Below are 24,615 nucleotides of genomic sequence, written 5' to 3' on the forward strand. Positions count from 1 at the left end.
TGCTTCCAAGTGACAGATAAGAAAGGCACAAATAAAGTCTCTAACAGAAGTCACATGCTGAGCTTAAAAAGAGCTCAGGGTCACCTGTACTTAATTGAAGTGAAGGTTTTTTATATCCAGGTATTGTGTAGTGGTTATGACCCTGGTCTAATAACACAGAAGTTGTGAATTCAAAATGCCGCAATGGCAAATTGTGCAATTGAATTCAATAATGCAATAGGCTGGAACCTGATGAAACAAAAGCCGGAATATCATTCTAAACAGAACTGATTCACTAACAGTTTTCAGCAACAGGAGCATGCTACCCTTACTGTGACTGGACTCCTGTCCTAGCCCACAGTATATGGTCATGGCTGCTCATTTGTTTTAAGCAAACACCAGAAATTGAACTGAAAGCAGAGAGGTTACCATAAACTTTGGTTAGATCACACTTAAAGTACCATGAACAGCTCTGGTCTCCATATTCTTTTGGGCCTCCTTATCTCGAGAGACAATGGGTAAGTGCCTGGAGGTGGTCAGTGGTTTGTGAAGCAGCGCCTGGAGTGGCTATAAAGGCCAATTCTGGAGTGACAGGCTCTTCCACAGGTGCTGCAGAGAAATTTGTTTGTCGGGGCTGTTGCACAGTTGGCTCTCCCCTTGCGCCTCTGTCTTTTTTCCTGCCAACTACTAAGTCTCTTCGACTCGCCACAATTTAGCCCTGTCTTTATGGCTGCCCGTCAGCTCTGGCGAATGCTGGCAACTGACTCCCACGACTTGTGATCAATGTCACACGATTTCATGTCGCGTTTGCAGACGTCTTTATAGCGGCGACATGGACGGCCGGTGGGTCTGATACCAGTGGCGAGCTCGCTGTACAATGTGTCTTTGGGGATCCTGCCATCTTCCATGCGGCTCACATGGCCAAGCCATCTCAAGCGCCGCTGACTCAGTAGTGTGTATAAGCTGGGGGTGTTGGCCGCTTCAAGGACTTCTGTGTTGGAGATATAGTCCTGCCACCTGATGCCAAGTATTCTCCGAAGGCAGCGAAGATGGAATGAATTGAGACGTCGCTCTTGGCTGGCATACGTTGTCCAGGCCTCGCTGCCATAGAGCAAGGTACTGAGGACACAGGCCTGATACACTCGGACTTTTGTGTTCTGTGTCAGTGCGCCATTTTCCCACACTCTCTTGGCCAGTCTGGACATAGCAGTGAAAGCCTTACCCATGCGCTTGTTGATTTCTGCATCTAGAGACAGGTTACTGGTGATAGTTGAGCCTAGGTAGGTGAACTCTTGAACCACTTCCAGAGCGTGGTCGCCAATATTGATGGATGGAGCATTTCTGACGTCCTGCCCCATGATGTTCGTTTTCTTGAGGCTGATGGTTAGGCCAAATTCATTGCAGGCAGCCGCAAACCTGTCGATGAGACTCTGCAGGCACTCTTCAGTGTGAGATGTTAAAGCAGCATCGTCAGCAAAGAGGAGTTCTCTGATGAGGACTTTCCGTACTTTGGACTTCGCTCTTAGACGGGCAAGGTTGAACAACCTGCCCCATATTACATTAAAGAAAAGGGGCACTGGAGAAGGTGCAAAAACAATTTACCAGGACGTTATCAGAACTGAGAGTTTATCACCATCAGGAAAGTCTGAACAGACTGGGGCTTCCCTCTCTAGAAAAGAGAAGGCTGAGGGGTGATCTGATAGAGGGTTTTATGAAGGAGTTTGAAAGGGTAGGCACAGAGAAGATGTTTCTACTTGTGGCAGGAGAGCAGAACTAGGGGCAATAAATGTAAGATAGTCACTAATAAATCCAATTGGGAATTCAAGAGAAACTTTTTTACCCGGAGAGTGGTGAGAATGTGGAACTCACTCCCACAGGGAGTGGTTGAGTTGAATAGTATCGATACATTTAAGGAGAATCTGGATAAACACATGATGGTGAAAGGAATAGAAAGATACGCTGATAGGGTGAGATGAAGAGTCTGAGAAGGAGGCTCGAATGGGGCATAAACTTCAGCTTAGACCAGTTACACTGAATGGTCTGTCTCTGTGCTGTAAATTCTATGTAGTTTTATGTAAACTCCTGGCAGGGTAACAATGGATGATGAACCAATAGGATCTTGCCAGATTCATCCACAGTCCAAGAACTCATAAAACAAACCTCAGCACTTTTCGAAACTCCAAGTGGCAGAAAATTGGTGGTGGTCCACTGGGATGAAGCTTTCTGCTTTGGAAGTCCCTGGTAACACTTTCAGATGCCAATGTGCCCCATGGTAGGCCACATTTGCTCTCTCAGGTGGATGTAAAAGATGCCATGGCATGATTTTGAAGAAGAGTAAAGGAGTTCTCCCCAGTATCCTGGCCAATATTTATCCCTCAACCAACATCACTAAGAAACACAGATTATCTGGTCATTATCATATTGCTTTTTGTGGGATCTTGCTGTGTACAAATTGGCTGCAGCATTTCCTACATTACAACAGTGACTAAACTTCAAAAGTTCATTGGACATCCTGAGATCATATATAAATGCAAGCACTTCTTTATGTTTCTGGAGAGAAGGTGCCATAAATTTCCCAGAGCGGAGTCATGAATGAATAAGTGAGAGATCGTTGTGACCTCAGCTGTGCTGTTTGTAGGATCACTGCAATTGTCCTCAATGTTTCTGGGTTACGAAGGCTTGGAAATAACACATTGAGGTGCATCCCTGCTACCCAACAACACCTGCTCAAAGTGCATCAAGCGAGGGCAGGGTTGGATTGGGTGTGATTCCTCTAGAGTTGAATAGCCGATTGCCACACACTGGACTCACTCATGTGACTGCACCCCAGGAAAGAGTTCACGCTTTCAAGCCAGGAAATAGTTTGGGGAGGGGAGGTGGGGGAAAGGAGAGGGGCATAGGAGAGGGAGGGGTGGGGGAGGGGCTGGGGGAAGAGAGAGTAGGGGAGCAGTGAGAGGGGACAGAAGAGGGGACAGGAGAGAAGAAAGGGGAGAAGAAAGGAGGGCAGAGCGGGGAGGAGAGAGGAGGTGAGAGGGGAGATGATATGGGAGGGGAGAGGAGGTGAGAGGAGGAGAGGGGAGAGGATAGGGGATCATCTCAAAATTATCAGTAGACAAGGATAAGGAGAGGACAGCTCAGTGAAATTAGCCAGGCAGAGCAGGAGAGGCCCAGAACTGTGCTGAATTAAGGTGTTTTCTACAGAAGCTATTTCATTATGTTAGAGGCTGAAGTGTTTACACAGCAGAGTGTGGAGGGTAATTTTTAGTTAACCCTCTCAGCAGCAAACCGAGGAGATCAGAGTGATTGTCTGTTTTATATTGCTGAAGTCAACGGATTCAATCCCATCAGTTTCCCAGTGGGCGCGTTGGCTTAAAATTACTCCCCACAACCCTTGTTGTAAAGAGGGTAGTGCTGTGGAAACAAATGCAAATTACAACCGGTCCCTAACACACCGCTCGTCACATGATGTATTACACTGTGTGTGGAAGAGGGGAGAAAGTGGGGGGGGGGGGGAGACAATTACAGTGACAATTTCCGCAACCTGCGATTCCTGACAGGATTCCCATCAGCAGAGAGAGACAAAGAGAGAGGGAGGACTGGAGAGAGGGAGGGAGGGAGAGGGAAGGAGTGAGAGAGGGAGAGGGGGAGGGAGTGAGGGAGAGAAAGAGGGAGGAACAGAGGGAGATGGAAGGAGTGAGAGAGGGAGGAAGGGAGGGAGGGAGTGAGAGAGAGAGGGAAGGAGGGGGTGAGGGAGTGGGAGGGAGGGAGGGAAAGAGAGCAATGGACAGAGTGAGGGAGAGGGAGGGAGTGAGGGAAAGAGAGCGATGGAGGGTGTGAGGGAGAGGAAGGGAGTGAGGGAAAGAGAGCGATGGAGGGAGTGAGGGAGAGGGAGGGGGAGAGAGGGAGAAGCAGAGGAGGAAGATCAATTTTCAAAGCCTCTGTGTCTGGCACCCGTGACCCCTCGTCTGGTTCAGGTTGACAACCCCATGACCCCCCCCATGCCTAGTCTGGGTTGGCACTGTGTGAACAGGGCAGGGAGGCACTGTTCCCTGATTTATTTATTTTTTGCCCGCAGCTGTTCCCCTTATCTGCTCACCCTCCCTCAGACACACTCACTCACCAATGCAGTCACCCACTGCACTTTAGTCGCCTCGCAGATACACATACACAGTGTCAGTCATTGAGACACACGTAATCAAACGCCCACACACATACATACAAACTCTCACCCACTCGCTAGCATCACTGTGATTGCAGGGTTTACAGAATAAATAAAGCGAGGGATTGGCTGTAAGGATAAAAGTGCTGGCTCTGACTCGCTGTTCCATTTTGCCTTTTTTCATTTTTAATTTAAAAAAATGATGAAACACAATTCAGATAATCTGAGTCATCTCAATCAAAGAGAGTATGATGATACAGACTATGTAGATGGGTGACAGGAAGTCTGTATGAAAAAGGATGTCAAGTGATATTGAAGCACTCACAGTCAATCATGTGAAGCCAGATTTGCTGCTGCCTTTTTCAATTCACTTTCTCCTTCATGAATATTAACACAATACCAAACCTTACGTTCGCAAGATGTCAGTGAAACTATTACACCTTGGAGGCTAGAAATCACTGTCATCACTTGACATTTTAAGTAGGTTAACACCTTGTTAAAGCATTATGGCACAAAAGCTTTCATGTTTCTGGGTGGCACTCTCGGTTCTGAGTCAGAAGTTGGAGGGTTCAAGTTCCCACTCCAGAGACTCGAGCTAACCCCAGCTGATGCTCCCAGTGCGGTTGCGCGATATTGTTGGAGCTGCTGTTTCTCAGACGGAAAGTTAAACCAAGGCCCCATCTGCCCTGTCAGGTGAATGGAAATAATCCCAAGGCCACTGTTCAAAAAGAGCGAGGGAGGCCAGACTGGGTCAGGGTGACTGATTCCCTGAAAGACGCTAGTGAATAAGCTGCGTTTTTACAAAATTGTTGTGAATTTATTGAATTGGATTTCACAACTTACCAAGGTCAGATTTGAAGTGACAATCTCTGTGTTACGAATGCAGTACTCTTGTACAATTGGATTTTTACAACATTAAACGCATCTACAATATCGTGATAATTCCTTTGAGAATACAGACTGCGGGTGCAGAGTTTTTGGCGGCTCACCTACCTGATGAGTTTGGTCCCAATTTGCTGCCGCAATTCCATCCGCTCCTCGTCCGATTTGCGGGGCAGGATGTTCTTCTCCTCCAGCTCCTGTTTTGTTGGTCGGTTGCGGAGTTTAATGGCGAGCGTGTCTCTCCGTCGTATTTTATTAGCGAGAGCACCTGGCGAGGAAGCCACAAACTCAAGGTTACAGGGCATCGTGGCTTGTGAGAGGGGGATCCGAACTTGATTGAATTTAAATTCAGTCGAAATCAAAAGCTGATATCAATAAGAACAATCACGAAGCCTTCGGATTGTCATTACAAAAAAACCCAACCAATTCACCAATGTCCTTCAGGAAAGGAAAGCTGCTGTCCTTACCCAGTCTGAGCCTATGTGACCTCAGTCTCACGTGTTATTAAGGAAGAAATCCATTATTAAGGAAGAAATAGCAGGACATAAAAAAAAATATACTGTAATCAAACAGAGTCAACATGGTTTTATGAAAGGAAAATCATGTTTGACAAATTTGTTAGAGTTCTTTGAGGATATAACAAGCAGATCCGGTAAAGGGATCCGGTAAATGTCGTGTATTTGGATTTTCAGAAGGCTTTCGATAAGGTGCCACATAAAAGGTTATTGTACAAAATAAGAGCTCAGGGTATTGGGGGTAATGTGTTGGCATGGATTGAGCTAACACACAGAAGGCAGAGAGTCAGGATCAATGGGTCTTTTTCAGGTTGGAAAGCCGTAACTAGTGGGGTGCCACAAGAATCGGTCCTAGGGCCTCAACTATTTACTATCTATATTAATGACTTAGAGGAAGGGACAGAGTGTGGTGTATCTAAATTTGCTGACAATACAAAAATAGGTGGGAAGGCATGTAGTGATGAGGACACAAAGAATCTGCAAAGAGATATAGATAGGTTAAGTGAGTGGGCAAAAACTTGGCAGATGGTGTTCAATGTGGGAAAGTGTGAGGTCTTCCACTTTGGTAGGAAGAATAAAAAGGCAGATTATTATTTAGATGGTGAAAGACTACAAAATACTGCAGTACAGAGGGATCTGGGTGTTCTTGTACATGAAACACAATAAGTTAGCATGCAGGTGCAGCAAGTAATTAGGAAGGCGAATGGAATTTTGGCCTTTATTGCTGGGGGTTAGAATTTAAAAATAGGGAAGTCTTATTACAACTGTACAGGGTGTTGGTGAGGCCACACCTGGAGTACTGTGTACAGTTTTGGTCCCCGTATTTAAGGAAGGATATACTAGCATTGGAGGCAGTTCAGAAAAGGTTCACTCGGCTAATTCCTGGGATGAAGGGGCTGTCTTATCAAGAACGGCTGAACAGGTTAGGCCTTTATTCATTGGAGTTTAGAAGAATGAGAGGTGATCTTACTGAAACATAAAAGATTCTAAGGGGGCTTGACAGGGTAGATGTTGGGAATATGTTTCCACTGGTGGGGGAAATCTTGAACTAGGGGACATAGTTACAGAATAAGGGGGCACACATTTAAAACGGAGATACGAAGGAATTTCTTTTCTCAGAGGGTGGTGAATCTCTGGAATTCTCTACCCTCAGAGAGTTGTGGAGGCTAGATCACTAAATGTATTTAAGGAGGAGGTAGATAGATTTTTGAAATCTCGGGGAGTCGAGGGTTAGGCAGAGCAGGCCCGAAAGAGGAGTTGAGGCCTGGGACAGATCAACCATGATCTTATTATATGGTGGGGCAGGCTTGAGGGGCTGAATGGCCTACTCCTGCTCCTATTTCTTATGTTCTTATGTTTGACCCTCAACTGCCCTCAGTCAGGCAAGAAGGGATCGGCAATAAATGCCCACCTTGCCAGTAACACCCACATCCCGAGAATGGAAAAAGAGCCATGGAGGCATTTTACCAATCTGACTGCTCAATGCCCACCAACATATCCAAGCCCGACCCCTTTCTCATGAGCAATGAGGATGGAGTAGGAAATACTGTGCCAGGGTGTTAGAATATTTTTCATTTGTTTTTTGTAACATAGGTGGCAGCATTCATTGCAGATCCTTATTTGCCCTAAGGCTATTAAGAGCCAACCACCTAGAGTGAGACTGGAGTCACATGTAGGATCGGGAGGCTCCCTTCCCTGAAGAACCCCAGTTGGGTTTTTATGACCGACAGCTTTCATGGCCATTGCATTTCTGTTGTAGAGTCACAGATTATCCGATTTACTGAATTCTGTTTCACAACTTGCAACTGTTAGGATCTGAACTGGCAAATTCTCTGCGCTACTGCCCCAGTGCCAGACCCACTGGACTACTGGACCCTCTGGGATCTCCTGTTGATAGCTAACTGCTGGTGGGGTACAGGGGGGTGGCAGGATGCAGTAGGGTGCAGTGGGGTGACGGGGTGTAGTGGGGTGTGGTGGGGTGCAGTGGGGCGTGACAGGATATGATGGGGTGTGATGGGGGGGTGACAGTGTAGTGGGGTGCAATGGGGTGTGACAGGGCATGACAGGATATGATGGGGTGTGATGGGGGGGGTGACAGTGTAGTGGGGTGCAATGGGGTGTGACAGGGCATGACAGGATATGATGGGGTTTGGCAAGGTGTGGTGGGGTATGTAGCAGGGTGTAGTGGGATGACGGGGTGTGACATGGTGTAGTGGGGTAAAGGGGTTGTAGTGAGTTGCAGTGGGGTGTGATGGAGTGTAATGGGATACAGTAGGGTGTGATGGGGTACAGTGGGGTGTGACCGGGTGTAGTGGGGTGCAGTGGGGTGTGACAGGTTTTAGTGGGGTACAGTGGCGCAGTGGTTAGCACTGCAGCCTCACAGCTCCAGTGACCCGGGTTCAATTCTGGGTACTGCCTATGTGGAGTTTGCAAGTTCTCCCTGTGTCTGCGTGGGTTTCCTCTGGGTGCTCCGGTTTCCTCCCACATGCCAAAGACTTGCAGGTTGATAGGTAAATTGGCCAGTAGCAATTGCCCCTAGTATAGGTAGGTGGTAGGGAAATATAGGGATAGGTGGGGATGTGGTAGGAATATGGAATTAGGGTAGGATTGGTATAAATGGGTGGTTGATGGTCGGCACAGACTCGGTGGGCCGAAGGGCCTGTTTCAGTGCTGTATCTCTAAACTAAACTAAATTAAACAGTAGGGTGTGATCGGGTATAGTGAGGTACAGTGGGGTGTGATGGGGTACAGTGGGGTACAGTGGGGTGTGATGGGGTACAGTAGGGTTCAGTAGGGTGTGATGGGATACAGTGGGGTACAGTAGGGTGTGATGGGGTACAGTGGGGTACAGTAGGGTGTGATGGGATACAGTGGGATACAGTAGGGTGTGATGGGGTACAGTGGAATACAGTAGGGTGTGGTGGGGCACAGTGGGGTACAGTAGGGGGTGGCAGGGATGCTGAGCAGAGAACAGATATTTTCTCCACAATGGAAATCTTATAAAAATGCCTTTCAAGCTGGTCCATTGATACAGAGCGACAGTGAGAGATATAGAAAGAGCTGAATACCGAGCAGTGAATATAACCTCCTTAAACTAAGCTAAACAAAGAATCATTTGAAATTTGGCAACTAGTTTAAAATTCTCTTCCAGTTTTAGGGAGTCCAGGTACAGAAATCACTAAGACATATTGGGAAGGTGGAAGTTATGCTACAGTTACATGAAGCTCTGGAGAGATTCCATCGGGAGTAACTGCCTTCAGTTCTGGGCACCTCACCTCAGGAAGGACATACTGGCCTTACAGGGGGGTTCAGTGTAGAATGATACCAGTGTTAAAGGAGATAAAATACAAGGACAGTTTGCATAGTCTCAGCTTGTATTCCCTTGTGTATAGAAGATTAAGGGTGATCTGATTGAGGTGTTCAAAATGATTAAAGCATTTGACAGGGTAGTGAGGTGTGGGAAGTGCAGACCAGTGGGGCTGAACCTTAAAATTAAGAGCCAGGCTATTCAGGGGTGATGTTCTTCATACAAAGGACAGTGGAAATCTGGAATTCTCTCCTCCCCAAAAAACGCTGTTGAGGCTGAGGATCAACAGGAAATTTCAAAATGGAGATTGATAGATTTTTGTGATAAGGCAGAAGAAGGGAGACAGTAAATGACAAAAGAGTTGGTGGGGTAGAGCCAAAGGGAGTGATAATGGGACAAGTAAAGAAACATATGACGTGCCCACCAACTCTTTTGCCATTTGATGTCTCCCGTCTTCCGCCCTATCACAGACCTTCCTTTTTGTTCTTTTCGTACTCTCCCCTACTTAAAACCGATTACATTTCTAACTTTTCCCAATTCCGATGAAAGGTCATTGACCTGAAACGTTAACTCTGTTTCTCTCTCCACAGATACTGCCAGAGTATTTCCAGCATTTTCTGTCCTTATTTCAGATTTTCAGCATCCACAGTATTTTGCTTTTGTGTTGATGGATTTTTATTGGGTAAGGGTATTGAGAGATACGAAACCGAGGCAGGCAAATTGAGTTGAGGTACATATCAGCCATGATTGAATTGAGTGACAGAACAGACTCAGGGGCTGAAGGCCCTTCTCCCACTTCACGAGGTGTTAGCAATAGCATGACCATCAGAGTTCTTACTGTTTAAACATTCCTCGTCTTCATCATCTTCATCATCTTCATTCTTGTCTTGTAGTGAGCTGTCAGAATCGGAGTCACTCCCCAGAGAATCTGGGTAAGCTGCACTAGGAATGACGATGACTGGTGTGGAATTATCCAACTGCACATGGCTCTTCTTGGAATGCAGGCTCACTGTCGTCTCCGACTTTTCACAACTGTCAACTTCATCGGAACTACTGCTCAAAATAAAGGATGAGAGATGTGGTTACCATGGAGGCATTAGAAAACACACTAATTCATGTCCTTGACGTTGTGTTCATGGGTGGCCAACAGCAACTACAAACAGAAAAACAGCAGCAATTCTTACCAAATTCAAGACAATAATCTGTTGTTTTAGCCAAATGCCTGCACATTAGTGTTGTCAAACCACCAGGATCTCTCTGGAGTCTCCAGGAGTTAAAGTTTAACTTTCAGGAAACTGTTGCAAACAACACCTGGGAGAAAAAAAATCATGGGGCATTCCGAAAAAATTATGATTGTTATCCTAAATTTCTTTGACCGCTTCAACCTATTAGTTATAAAAGTATTGGAGTTAGGGGAAAAGGCTGTTTTACTGGGCAGTTGGGAGGTGAGAGGAGCTCATGTAATGGAACCTCCAGGAATATGCCCAATTGGAATTGGTAAACCTACACCAAGCAGGCCTAAAAATACATCAAATTCAAAATTTGGCCAAACTGTTTTTCAGGCAGGTGTCTAACACAGACAGAAGAACCCTTTCTGAAGACAGGTCTGATGCCTGTTTAAGGACCTTCGTCAGAAATTGGACTGCCTTCTGTGAAACCTGAGCCCTGCGCCGCCTCCTGGCCCCACGGTATGTTTTACGGCCACTTCTGGTTGCTGTCAGCATTCCCCGCCATCACCCAACCCCCATCACCCCCACCCTCCCCCACGCCATCCTAGAATCAAATACTTCCCTTGGGTGAGCTGGGTGTGGAGGCTAGACAGGCACTGACTGCTCACACTGAAGTTTAGATGAGACTCATGGACCAATTTCTTGTGGCCCTTGGATGGGGAGATCATTCCCTGTGGCCATTTGGACTCATACACCGCACAAGGAGGCCATGTGGCCCATCATGCTTCTGCTGGCTCTTTGAGCTAGCCAATAAGAGCCAATCCCCTGATCTTTCCCCATAGCCCTGTAAATTTTAACCTCTGCAAGTATTTATCCATCTCCCTTTTGAAAGTTACTTTCGAATTTGCTTCTATCATCCTTTCCAGCAGCACATTCCAGATCACAATAATTGAGAGTAAGAAACTTATTCTCCCCTGCTGTTCTTTTGTCAATGATCTTAATTCTGTGTCCTCTGGTTACCGACCCTCCTGCCAGTGGAAACAGTTTCTCCCTATCTACTCTAGCAAAACTCTTCATAATTTTGAACTGTATTAAATCTCCCCTTAACCTTCTCTGCTGTAAGGAGAGCAATCCCAGCCTTTCCAGCCTCTCCACGTAACTGAATTCCCTCATCTCTGGTACCACTCTGCACCTTCTCAATTTCCCACATTAAAACGTGCCCTAAAGGAATTTCTAGACCTTTGTGGCAATGAGGTACCTGTTAGCACAGGATAGAGAGACTGGTTGCTCACAGCTTCCTGCTTCCATTGCCCACCATCTAGAATGCACACTCAGACAATGCAACCCAACTGATCAGGAGGACTGAAGGAAGGCGAATGTGAGGAGAAACCTTTTGAAACAAGCTTCTAATGATAAAAGCATTTGCATGCTGATATGTGTCATTATAAGTAAATGTTCATTGCATTACTTCATCCTGAAAAGGAACTTAGAAACCTCCAGGAGAAGGCTGTTCAGCCCCTCCAGCCTATTCTGCCATTCAATTAGGTATTGACTGATCTGTATCGAAACTTCATCTGCCTGTCTTGGTTCTGTAACACTTAATAACCCTTTCCCACCAAAAATCTATGAATCTCAGTTATATCAAATTTTGGGGGCAGGTGTGATTGAGGAGGTTTGTGGGATACGAATATGTCTGGATGTTCCTGACATGACAGGGAATATTTTGCAGCCTGTGTCGCTGGAATTCAGCGAACAGCTTCATGAGTGGGAAAAGTGGACTGTGGAATTTCACCTTGTGATGTCACAGAACAGCAGATTCTGCACAGAACGGCTGCCTGGATTTCTCGAGCAGAGGCACCAGCGACAGTGTCACAGAATTATAGAATCCTAGAGCACTGAAAGAGGCCATTCGGCCCATTGTGCCTGTGCTGGCTCAGCACAGGCTAATCAGTCCCATTCGCCCCTGCTCTTTCCCCATAGCCCTCCAATTTTTTTCTTTTCCAGTTTTTAATCCAATTTCTCCCCTCATTGCAATTTAGGGTTAAGGTGTGATTGGTTAGAGCTTACTTCTTATAAGATGGCAAAAGAGAAAAGAATCTCGACCAGTGTGAAGGCCAAATGTGTAGCGTAAAAAAAAGTTGGGACGTGCCTGGCCACGATGATAAAGGTCTGAGGGCTGAGACTCACAATGACCCTGGGCATTTCTGACAAATCATTTCGAAAAACAGAACAGGGAGTAGATTCGTGTTGATGGTATTTAAAAAGCACATTCCAGGTCCTTATCCACAGCTATCAGTTCTTGAAAATTACAGACCTGAATTCCAATTGAAAAAAAAAATAAAATCTGTGACTTGACCTTGTGTTTTTAATTAACACTCTCAGTTATATTCTTGCTGTCCCGATCAGGGCCACCACTCACAAGGTCACAGAACAGAAACACCCTGCCCTACCACTGAGTTTCAAGATCCACATGCTCCCTGTACAATCAGTTATCTCCCCACAGAGAAATGCCTGGTGACAGGAAACGGGGGAATAACCACCCACTATTACAAGATACTTTAATAAGGTTTTCGGCACCCCCAGCGCCCTCATTTCGAAACCTGCAGTGCTCCATGGCCTTGCTTCCTCCTCCTTTCCTTAAAGCCTCCTCTAGCTCCTTACCCCCACCCCCACCCCCACCCCCCCCCCACAACTTCCTTCTCCTCTCCTTCTTTCAACCCACTGTGTCTTGGCACCTGGGAATTTTCTTTGGAAAACCTCTCCTTTGATTTCTGCTCAAAACTCACCCTTTGGGAAAAGTTTTGGCCCCCTGCCTGACCCGTTATCCCATTCCGGTGTGACTACCCAATCCCCTTCCCTCAGGATCTTTTGCAGCGTCCGTAGGCTCTATATCAATGCGAGTTTTTGACAATGCATCTTTGTCACCTCATTTTGTATTTGTCATGATAGTATTTTCACCATAAGACTTTAGTGCACCTTTAGCCAAGGACCGGCACCCTTTAACTTTAGGGTAAGCTTTAATGGTGAAGGATTTAATCAGTTGAACACCCTGTGTTGGCAGACAAACACAGCTGCATGGGCTGCAATGTTGGCAGACAAACACAGCTGCATGGGACCCTGCATTGGCAGTCAAACACAGCTGCATGGGACCCTGCATTCACAGTCAAACACAGCTGCATGGGACCCTGCATTCACAGTCAAACACAGCTGCATGGGACCCTGCATTCACAGTCAAACACAGCTGCATGGGCTGCAATGTTGGCAGGCAAACACAGCTGCATGGGACCCTGCATTCACAGTCAAACACAGCTGCATGGGCTGCAATGTTGGCAGGCAAACACAGCTGCATGGGACCCTGCATTGGCAGTCAAACACAGCTGCATGGGACCCTGCATTGGCAGTCAAACACAGCTGCATGGGCTGCAATGTTGGCAGACAAACACAGCTGCATGGGACCCTGCATTGGCAGTCAAACACAGCTGCATGGGACCCTGCATTCATAGTCAAACACAGCTGCATGGGCTGCAATGTGGGCAGTCAAACACAGCTGGATGGGACCCTGCGTTGTCAGTCAAACACAGGGTAACTCTGTGCTACCTAATATTGCAGTTGCTTTAGACATTTACAAAGAAACAAAATTTCATCTGGATTTCCTTGTTGCTGATGTCCATCAGAGTGTCCTGAAGGGGGTGCTGTTTCCAATTTATTAATTCTTCAACATGTATCAGCATCTTTGACCCAAAACTGCAAAACTCTTTCAGATATTTACTGCACCTCATGTGGATCTCAACATCTGTGGAGAATCAGGGAAAGTTTGCATATTTAAATTTTAAAAATTAATGATTTATCCTAAAGTATTTCTAAGCCTCATTAACCAACCTTGAGTGTTAGAGAATGGTTATTCTGATGAATTGGCTGTTGGTAATTATTGTCGGGATGTGGAGGTCATGGGTTTGGAAGGTGCTGTCAAAGGAGCCTTGGTGATTTGCTTCAGTGCATCTTGTATATAGTGCACACTGCTGCTACTGTGCGTCGGTTGTGGAGGGATTGAGTGTTAAAGGTTGTGGATGGGGTGCTGATCAAGCGGGCTGCTTTGTCCTGGATGGTGCTGAGCTACTGAGTGTTGTTGGAGCTGCACCCATCCAGGCAAGTGGAGAGTATTCCATCACACTCCTGACTTGTGTCTTGTGCAGAATCTTTGGGAATCAGCAAAATACCCAGCCTTTGACCTGCTTTGATGACTAGAGGACGGTGTGATGGAACAAGCAAACCACACTTACAATTCTCTGTATGCACTGCTCTCATTTCACTGACTTGGCTAACAGCACAGCATTCGCACCTCTGAGTCAGAAGGTTCTGTGTTCAAATGCAGGGACTTGAGCATGTAATACTAACTAACTTTCCGGTGTAGCCCTGAGGGAGTGTTGCAGTGTCGGAGGTGCTATCTTTCCGTTGAGACATTAAACCGAGGACCCACCTACCCTCTCAGGTGGATGCAAAAGATCCCACGGCCACTATTTGAAGGAAGAGCAGGGGAATTCTCCTTCTTATCCTGGGACAATATTTATTCCTTAACTGAAATCATTAAAACAGATGATCTGGTAATTCTTTCTCATTGCTGTTTGTGGGAGTTTGCTGTGTGCAAATTGGCTGTTGCAATGCATTACAACAGTGACGGCACTTCAAAAGGTACTTCATTGGCTACAAAGCAGTTTTGAAAGCTGCTATATAAATTCTTTCTTCTGCCAGATTTCCTTAGAACAGAAGATTGTGAAGTGATTATGTACTTGACCAAAGGTTATGAGGTCGAGTTCCACCAGAACAAATTGTGAAGCCGAATTCAGTTTCATGATTTGTTATCTATGGCCTCTCCTTTTGGACCTCTCAACTACTGGAAACTGCTTCTAACAAGTGCCACTAACCTTCACTAAATCTAAACATCTCACCCCAAAAATAACATATAGCAATATGCTGTGGAAACCCAATAGTCCTGACAAAAGGTTTTGTAGACTTACCCCTTTTGTGTTTCTCCAGTTACTGTCAGGTCTGTCTCTGTCTGCTCCTGGGACACCTCCATTTCTCCATCAGCAACATTAGGCTGGCTGGAATCAGCAAGGGGTGCTTCCATCTCAAGGTTCTGCTGTTGGTCTGGGTCAGATTGGTCAACAACCATCTCAGATTTTTCAACCTCTGCCTTTGGCTTCACATCATGGTTTCCAAGCTGAGGCAGTGGATGGGTTACAATCGGAGGTCCAAAGGAGTCACTTTGACTTGGTTGCAGAGAAGGAGGTTGAGAAGGAAAGTCGGAATGTTTTCCAGATTTCCTGAGCATGTCCCCTGTGCCTGAGAAGCCTGGCAGGTCCTGGGGATGGTTAGTGTTCATTGCTGAATGAGGCTGAGATGGGGATTGTGATGGTGGCAATGAATTGGAGACCAGCACTGAATGGCAGGACTTATCTGCAATCAGATTTTACAACAGTTACCAAGCAATCAAATCAAACATTCTACAAAATAGTTCACTAACCAGCTACGGTAAACACATGAAAGTACACTGCCCCAGAAAAACGCTGTCACATCAGATAGAGAATGGTGCAGATGTACAGCTGTCTTGGGTGCCTATCAGCCATAGAACCATAGAAAAATTACGACACAGAAGGAGGCCATTCAGCCCATCGTGTCTGTGCCAGCATTTGATAGCACGCTTGCCTATGAGTCAGAAGGCTGTGGGTTTAAACCCCACTCCAGAGATTTGGGCAAAAGTTCTCGGTTGACAGGTGAAGCACTAAGAGAGCATCGTGTTGAGTTTGAAATGGGACTTTAACACCAAGGCCTTTCTGCATTCTCAGGTGGGTATACAAGATCCCATGGTGCAATTAGAAGAAGTGCAAGGGAGCTGTTCCCAGTCTCCAGGGCAATGCTTATCACTTAACCAATGTCACTAAAAGCAGATTATTTCGTTGTTAATCTGATTGCTATTTATGGGAGCTTGTGTGCAAATTGGCTGCTGCCTTTCCAGAATTCTGAGGTTCTCAACTGGGGAGTCTGTGGGCCCCTCGGGGTCTGCAAGAAGTTTTCAAGGGGTCTGCCAAAAATAGTAAACGTTGATGTGAAAATCGACCAATCAGAATCGGAGTCGGGACCAGTGGCAGCCGAGATGCCTTGTCAATCAAGGGTTTCTGTCCAATGAGAGCAAATCAGAGCTGGGCAGCTTTGTGTACACAGAGGTTTTGGTTGAATTGTGGAGCAAGAGAGAGAGAAATCAGGCTGGGTCCGTGGGTGAAGCATTGGCTGGTGTTTGGGTGCAGTGTGTGGATGGTGGTAACAAACCTTGCCCTTGTTTGTAAAATTTTTGTTTAACGTTTTTTGTAAAGCAGCAGCTGGCAAGGGCTTGGCCTGCCCTGGATGGTTATAGCTATTGTTCAAAAGCCCAAAGTTTGGAGAAGTGTTGATATGTCTTTGGAGTCAGTGCACGCGTGTGCCACCGGAGTGGGAAAACACTGGTCAAGACATGGCTTGTTGTAATTGCTGTGCAACTGAATTGTGATAAACTAAATCATTAATGCAGATATATTTATGCCATAATTTTGTAATCTCATGAATGAATTTACATTAATGGGAAAGTTGCAATTGAGTTAATGCCTGTTGGGAAACAGAATTGTGTCCAGTACCATATCTATACATGGTATGGTAATTTTTGAAAAATGCTTGCTTAAGGAACAAAGAACTTACAAAGTGGCAAGATAATTATGTGAGATTCTCTGGTCAGTTGGAGTGTGGAGAAAAGAGAGAATACCTGCCCAAGGAGGGGATAGCAGTCAAGCTATAAGTAAAACAAAAATAATAATAAATACAGAGAGTCATTATGGCACAGAAGGAGGCCATTTGGCTCATTGAGTCCATGTTCCTCTCTGTAGAGCAATCCAGTCAGTCCCATTCCCTGGCTTTATCCCTGTAGCCCTGTGAGTTTATGATTAAGTGTATAATGAATTTTTATACAGAAAAAAATACTGTGTTAAAGGGGTCCATGGGATTTTTATAAGATGGAGGGGTCCCTCAGAATCAAAAGATTTGAGAACCTCTGCTCTACATAATACGACTGACTATACTTTAAAAAATATGTATAAAGCACGTGGGGAGTACCTGATGTTGTGAAAGGTTCTCTATAAGTACAAGTTCTTTCTTAACATGAGGTAGGCAAAGAATAATAATTATTATATATTATACTATTAGAGGGCGAGATTTTAACTCATTCAAAAACCATCCACTTGCACAGAGTTAATATCAGGCCTTATGTTTCGCAGCCAAGCACTTCCAGAATGTAGAATGGATGGGTGCAGAGTAAAGCTCTCTCTACATTTCCCTCAATCAATGCGTAACATCGTAACAGTTTCAAATAGGAGGTGAGGTGACTTCGACCCATCCAGCCCACCTATTCACAATATTGCCTTGATGCATTTCTCATAACCCTGGATCCCATTATTGACAAGACCCTGTCTAGTTGCTTCTTGCAACCCATTGAGTTTCCACTTCCCGTGCCAGTAATCTGTTCCACTTACTTGCCATCCTTAAGACCAATGTCAGAAATTCAATACCAAGTCTCCTGAATTATACTCAGTTTTATTGCTGGACACTGATGGGAAACTAGGATCAGGATTGAGATTACTCAAACATATCTGGCAAAACAGCACGGTCATCTGAAAGAAAAGACTTTCCTCTGGTTTTTCTGGGCTGGATTCCAAAGAAGCTCACTGGATCAAAAGGACAGTGCATTAACCAACTCCAATAGTTCAGACTGCAAGTGCTTTATGTTTTGTATCTAAAGGGAACAGCTGTTTACAAACACTGAGAAACTGACTTCACAATATGTAGACCCAACCGTATGTCCAAACTCAGAGTTAGTTTTGATATGGCCTTGAAGGAAGGGATAGAAAATGGGAACAGAGGGGAAAGAATTATTGGGAACCTTCTGTGAGAGCGGGAGCAAAAAACATTTAGAGGAACTGCAGAATGGGAGCTGTTGGGCCCAGAAGTGTCTTCACTCTGATGGGTTCACCTTGGGGCTCGTTGGTTTCGAATAAGATCTTCCCAGGCTTCCAAAAGGAGATAATTCGCAGGAGGTTATGGAGCGGAGTTAGAAAACAAAAGAAGGAGCAAAATGACTGAGCAAAAGCACTGAAGAAATAGAACCAACAAATAAAGTGACACCAAATAAGTTGGACAACAGGTCAAACTCGAACAAACCCATAGCATAGCAGTGTGAAGCAAAAATTATTTTATGCTGAATTTAACTTCTTTAATCATGGCATCAAAAGTGGAAGTCAATACGAGTTGACTAAAAGTATTATTCAATCGCAGTAAAATATGCCTTTTCTGTGTTTAAAACAAGTTCAAATTTTACACGCAGTTAGGAGTCGTTCTCATTAACGTAGGAACATTGTTTAAGGAGATAAAAACATTTCTGCTTGGGATGGCTTATTTATTGTCCATCCCTAGTTGCCCTTGAGAAGGTTGTGGTGAGCCTTCTTCTTGAACCTCTGCATTATGTCTGGTGAAGATGTTCCCATAGTGCTGTTAGATAGAGAATTCCAGGATTTTGAGGCAGCAACTATAAAGGAATGGTGATATTGTTGTGATCTAGAATGCACTGCCTGAAAGAGCAGTGGAAACCAATTCAATTCTAACTTTCCAAATGGACGTGAAGACATACTTAAAAAGAAAAATTTACAGTACTATGGGGAAAGAGCATGGGAGTGGGACTAAGTGGAAAGCTCTTTCAAAGGGCCAGCACAAGCACAATGGGCCAAATGGCCTCCTTCTGCGTTATATCATTCCAAGTCAGGAAGGTCTGTGGCTTTAAGGGAAATTCAGAGGTGATTGTGTCCCTATGACATTGCTGCTTTTGCCCTTCTAAGTCATGGAGGTCACAGGGGAGAGAGGTGCTTTCGACATAACCCTGCTGAGTTCCCGTAATGCATTCTGTAGATTGTACATGTTGGAGGGAGTGGATATTGAATCTAGCGCCAGAGTCACTAATCAAGCAAACTGCATCTGGAGGGTGATGAACTTTTCATCGTTGTCCCAGTCGCATAATTTTTAATTTATAAAGGGAGGCTCTTTCCTGCCAGGTTAAATCATTACAGGGAAAGACCCCAAACCCTAGGTTTCTTGAGGACCATTCTTTAGAGGGACTCCTAAGGAAATAGATTGCAGGTCAATGTCCTTTGATTGAAAAGCAGATAACGTAGGAGATGCTTTAAAGTGGATGTTCAACTCACTCAATGATTATAATAGCCCTATGCACAGCAGAAAGGGACAACACAAACACATGCTTGCACAATGTTGAGTTAATAGTTAAAAATTAGCCTAGGCCCCTCCCTTACTCTATCTTGAAGAATAACACAATCTATCTCAATAGTCCAGAGTCACCAGCATAGCAGCACATTACAGCAAAGTCAGTACACAGGACACAACTTACGCTCCACATTAATGCTCCAGTTGGTTGGTTTTGGGGGCACAGGAGGGTACTTAGACACAGGCTGGGAGGTTTGCATTACAGATTCATCTTCTTTAGCAGCAGCAGCGATGGCGGTGGAGTCAAGGAGTTGGGGCGCTGGCAGCGGCGATGGTTGGGCTTCCTGAGAAGGTTGGACTGTGCAAACATGGCAGTTTTCGGGCGTTTCTACAGGATAAGAGAGCAGTTCAAGCAGAGAGCAACAAATTAAAGGCCACATAGAGCAAAGCTATACCCTCTCTGCCTGGAGGAGACTCCAATTGTACCAACGTTAGATCACCAGGAGGAGTTGGTGGGGGTCAAGGGTGTAATCATCATCCTGCGCTCACAAAATCGAAGGACTGTAGTCAATGCACCATGCCAATGTGCTACACTCCTACCATTATACAACAGATAGTCCAATTATAATGTGCTATGTGGTATAGTAAAGGTGCTGGGGAATGGAAATCTTACTTTTCAAGATCGTTGTTGGCATTAAGTCTTTCACACAGCACAAGAAACTAACTCCCCAGGATTATAAAAGATGCATCAGCCCCACACAGTTCAATCCCCTAGCATCCTCAATCCATCAGTCTAGTATCCATCTGCACCTTGAACATCCTTAATGTCTGTCTCTCTACACTTCTCTCAGGTCCTCCTGATATTGAGATATAAATTCACTCGTCAGTCTTTTATATGGACACCCTATGGCCCCATGGCGTTGTCTTATTTTAACTGAATATTCTGGATTTTCTTTGTTTTACCCACTTAGTTTGATTAAACACCATGGAGTGAAGACTCTGGGCTTTGGCCTTGCAATTCCAACCTGAGTGAAGATGCCAAGGGCGGATCTTTAGTTAGAAGACTGGCAGATGGAACCTGGTTCTGCAAAGATTCTGTCTCAATGGTTGGCTGGGTGGGTAGTGGGCTGGTGGTTTGGGCTGGTGGTGCTGGTTCGCCATGCCTAGGGGAGTTTCCAGGTTTCCCCTAGCATTACCCCAGTACACCCCTCGCAGCTCTCAATGGATCCAACACCAGCCCAGAGATGAAATGGGTTTTGCCCCCAGACCCCAAGACCCCTCCTGTTGAAACATAGTTGATCCCAGAGGTAATTGACTACCTTCAGAAAAAAGGTCACCTATTCCTACTGGGAGCTGAAGGATGATAACGCTATCCCTGGTTATTCTGACTGTTGCAAGTGGAGAGTGTTTTGGTGTGGCCAATTACTCGCAAACTGTACCCCCACCACAAGGATGGAAATGAACCCCAATTTGGAACAAGATCTGGGCCCCCTTACGTGGGTCCTGCCAGAATTGTGCTTCTGCCACCAGAGCTGTCCGTTGGTATTTCGGAACCCAATTTTTTCCTAACTTTAGTCCATCTTCCCTTACAATTAGAATCATTCTTTTTTTTTCCTCTCTTGGAATCCTCTCCAAAGCATGTGGAATCCTAATGTGCACAGCTTCAGTGAAACTTCAGCGTGCATTCTTTCCGATGCCCTACACACATATCCCCAGTGTTTTATCAGCTGTTTTAATTGCCCATCAACACTGTCTGGATGTCGACAGCACCAAATCCATTTTTACTCACAGACCTGTCCTTGAGTCTCACTTTACTGATCCAATTTCAATTATTTCACCAAACATTGATCTGTTTTGTATTTATTTGCCACTGTTAAATTTAATTCACCATCTTTCAGTCCATTGCACAAATGATCCAAAACCTTCTTCAAATCATTAGCTGTGTCTTCCATTTCTACTGCCCTCCCCACTTTCTTTTAATTCATTCATGGGGTGTGAGCGTCACTGGCAAGGCCAGCATTTTTTGCCCATCCCTAATTATCCTTGAGAAGATGGTGGTGAGCGCCCTTCTTGAACCACTGCTGCCCTTGTGATGTATGTACACCCACAGTGGTGTTAGGGTGGGAATTCCAGGATTTTGACCCAGTGATGGTGAAGGAATGGTGATATAGTTCCAAGTCAGGGGTGTGTGTTACTTGGGGGGGAGCTTTCAGGTGGTGGTGTTCCCATGCATTTTCTGCCCTTGTCCTTCTAGGTGGTAGAGGTCATGTGTTTGGAAGGTGCTGTCGAAGGAGCCTTGGTGAGTTGCTGCAGTGCATCTTGTAGATGGTACATACTGTGTGTCAGTGGTGAAGGGAATGAAGGTTGAAGATGGTGGATGGGGTGCTGATAAGCGGGTTGCTTTGTCCTGGATGGTGTTGAGCATTTTGAGTATTGTCGGAGCTGCACTCATCCAGGCAAGTGGAGAGTATTCCATCACACTCCAGACTTGTGTCTTTTAGATGGTGGACAGGCATTGGGAATCAGGAAGTGAGTCACTCATCGCAGAATAGTCTGCCTCTCACCTGCTCTTGTAGCCACAGTACTTATATGACTGGTCCAGTTAAGTTTCTGGTCAATGGTGACCTCTAGGATGTTGATGGTGGGAGATTCAGCAATGGTAATGTTGTTGAATGTCAACGACACATGGTTAAATTCTCTTTTGTTGTAGATGCCTGGCACTTGCTGCATGCAGGTATAGTCTGCTTCAGTATCTGAGGAGTTGTGAATGTTGCTGAACATTGTACAATCATCAGTAAACATCCCCACATCTATCTTTATGTTGGAGGAAGGTCATTGATGAAGCAGCTGAAGATGATTGGGCCTAGGACTGTGGTGATGTCCTGGGGCTAAAATGATTGGCATCCAAAACCATAACCATCTTCCTTTGTATTAGGTTTGACTCCAACAAGTGGGAGTGTTCCATTGACTTCAACTTTACTAGGGCTCCTTGATGCCACACTCAGTCAAATGCTGCCTTGATGTTAAGGAATTCAGATCTTTTGTCCCTGTTTGGACCAAGGTTGTAATGGTTCAACAGTAACTCAAAAGGGAATTGGATAAATACCTGAAGGGTAAAAATTTGCAGGGCTATGGTGAAAGAGTGGAGGTAGTGGGACTAATTGGACAGCTCTTTCAAAGAGCTGGCACCGGCATGATGAGCTGAATGGCCTCCTGTTCTGTAAGATTCTATGATTCTACTTTTAGTTTTCAATTATCACCTGGTACCAAGTAAATAAAGAGATTAATCTACTGTTGGCTGTGACAATGTTGGAACTCTTGGCAATCAAATTCTGAGTCTCAGTCATTTACCTTACTCAAATAAAAATAATAATGAAATGGCAGCTGAGTGAGAAGTGTTGATGATCGTTCAGTTATGGGACAACAATTACAGGATGTTCTCATTTTATATGCATGCATCTTGAATCATTCCAGAGCCTGTCCTATATTTGTGATTTGACAACATATGTTGCCAACAAAACAGATTGCCAACTCCGATATTCTGCTGACTAATCATAAAGCTAGTCACGAGGCAGCAGGTGCAAGCAGTTCCTTATAAATAGAGCGAATTAATGTCTAAACAATGTCATGGTGTGTCTCTTTTAATCACTGGTATGATTTACATGGTACTCAGTCACGGTCACAGTTTCCTATGATCTGGAAGCCCAGGAGGTGTGTCGGATCTAGCTGAGAAAGCTATTACTCATGAAAAGTTGTCAAGGACAATGGAACATCTACAAACTGCACTAATGGGGATTCCCAGTTGGTACACAGCCCGCAGGGTGGTCTATACTCTGGGGTCTACCTTTTCCCCCCCATTTCCTAGGCCACAGGAGCCTTCTCCTCTATGCCTCATGTTCCATGCTTCCTCCCCCCTCCAATGCCCATCCCCTCTAAACATTTACACCTCCTCTCAACCCATCTTTTGTTCCTTTACTTTACCATTACCATCCCCTTTTGCCTTGCACCATTATCCCTTTAATCACTCCTGCCCACCACGCTATCACAGACCTTCCCTTTTGTTCTTTTTCTGCTCCTGGTTATGTTTACTACGAAATGTACTCTGTTAGTCAGGACTAACATTGTACGTTAACCCCACAGCATAGTGCAACTGGCCAAACAACATCAAATACCCTAGGACTTCATTGAGATGGGCAAGGTACGTGGGCATAGCAATTACAGTAGGGAATTTATATAAAAAGAGTTGGGATATAACAAAACACCTTACGACATTGTACGCTTTCTCCTCTGCCTCGTGTTGCACTGTGCCTTGTAAAGCCCTAGTCGAGAGATTCATGGAAGTGTTCCAGGACTCTTGCTCAATTGCAGTGGGCATTGTGAGAGTGTTTCTCCTCTCCCCCACAATGACCCTCCCTCCAGCTGTGTCCCCTTTACTGTGCAGGAAACTTCTGGCTTGGCATATAGCAATAACTCCTCAGTGGCGTGGAGTAGGAGGGTGGATCTTCGCTGGTGCGGGTTCTCCAGACACTGCCACCTCCAATAGTGGCTGTGCTGTCGGGAAAAGCAGCTGAGAGATTCCTCAAGACAGACGGTGAGACCACTCTTCAATGCCCCTTAATGGCCAATTAGAGAAAATGCCAGAACAGACCTATAATTGGGTCACCTGCTCTTAAACTGGGTGCTGATAAGTTTGGTATTTATTATCCATCCCTAGTTATCCTGAGATAAAGGCTACTTCAGGGGGCAGTTAAGAGTTAAGCACATTGGTGTGAGACTGGAGTCACATATTGGGACAACAGGTTTCCTTCCCTAAAGGACATGGGGTCTTACAACGTGTGGCAGTTTCGTGGTCACTGTCACTGACACCAGCTTTTCATTTCCAGATTTATTTTTAAACATCAATCATGGAATTTGGATTAGTAGTCCAGGCCTCTATTATTCAACCAGTAACACAACCACTGCACTGGTTCATTCACTAATGGCCTCCTATCACCCTGACCTGATCTGGCCCACACGTGGCTCCAAAACCCGAGTTAATGCAGCACAGAAGGAGATCAATCAGCCTAATGAGCTATCCAGTGAGTCTCACTCCTCTCCTCTCTCCCCAGAGCCCTGCAAATTTGTCCTTTTCAAGTATATCCAATTCCCTTTTGAATATTGCTCGTGAATGTGCTTCCAGTGCCCTTTCAGACAACGCATTCCAGATCACAACCACTCGTTGTGTAAAAAGAATTCTGCTCATTTTGCCCACTCTGGTTCTTCTCCCGATCATCTTAAATCTGTGTTGTCCAGTTACTGACCCTCGTGCTAGTG

At 45.3% G+C, this 24,615-nt stretch overlaps 1 protein-coding gene across 3 annotated transcripts in view; it reads right to left on the reverse strand.

Moving 5' to 3' along the window:
• phactr2 (phosphatase and actin regulator 2) overlaps positions 1-24,615 on the reverse strand; it is a 193,177-nt gene that overhangs the window by 22,153 nt on the left and 146,409 nt on the right. For 2 of the 3 annotated variants that reach the window (XM_068045584.1, XM_068045585.1), the window contains exons 5-8: positions 19,487-19,690; positions 15,027-15,468; positions 9,681-9,895; positions 5,132-5,288 (exon numbers count right to left, since the gene is read on the reverse strand). In XM_068045584.1, the coding sequence (XP_067901685.1) occupies positions 5,132-5,288; positions 9,681-9,895; positions 15,027-15,468; positions 19,487-19,690 (1,018 nt within the window). The remainder of the gene's footprint in view (positions 1-5,131; positions 5,289-9,680; positions 9,896-15,026; positions 15,469-19,486; positions 19,691-24,615) is intronic. The other variant, XM_068045586.1, reaches the window with a different exon arrangement.

The sequence above is a fragment of the Heterodontus francisci genome, chromosome 13 (assembly GCF_036365525.1).
Source record: "Heterodontus francisci isolate sHetFra1 chromosome 13, sHetFra1.hap1, whole genome shotgun sequence".
Lineage (NCBI taxonomy): Eukaryota > Metazoa > Chordata > Chondrichthyes > Heterodontiformes > Heterodontidae > Heterodontus > Heterodontus francisci.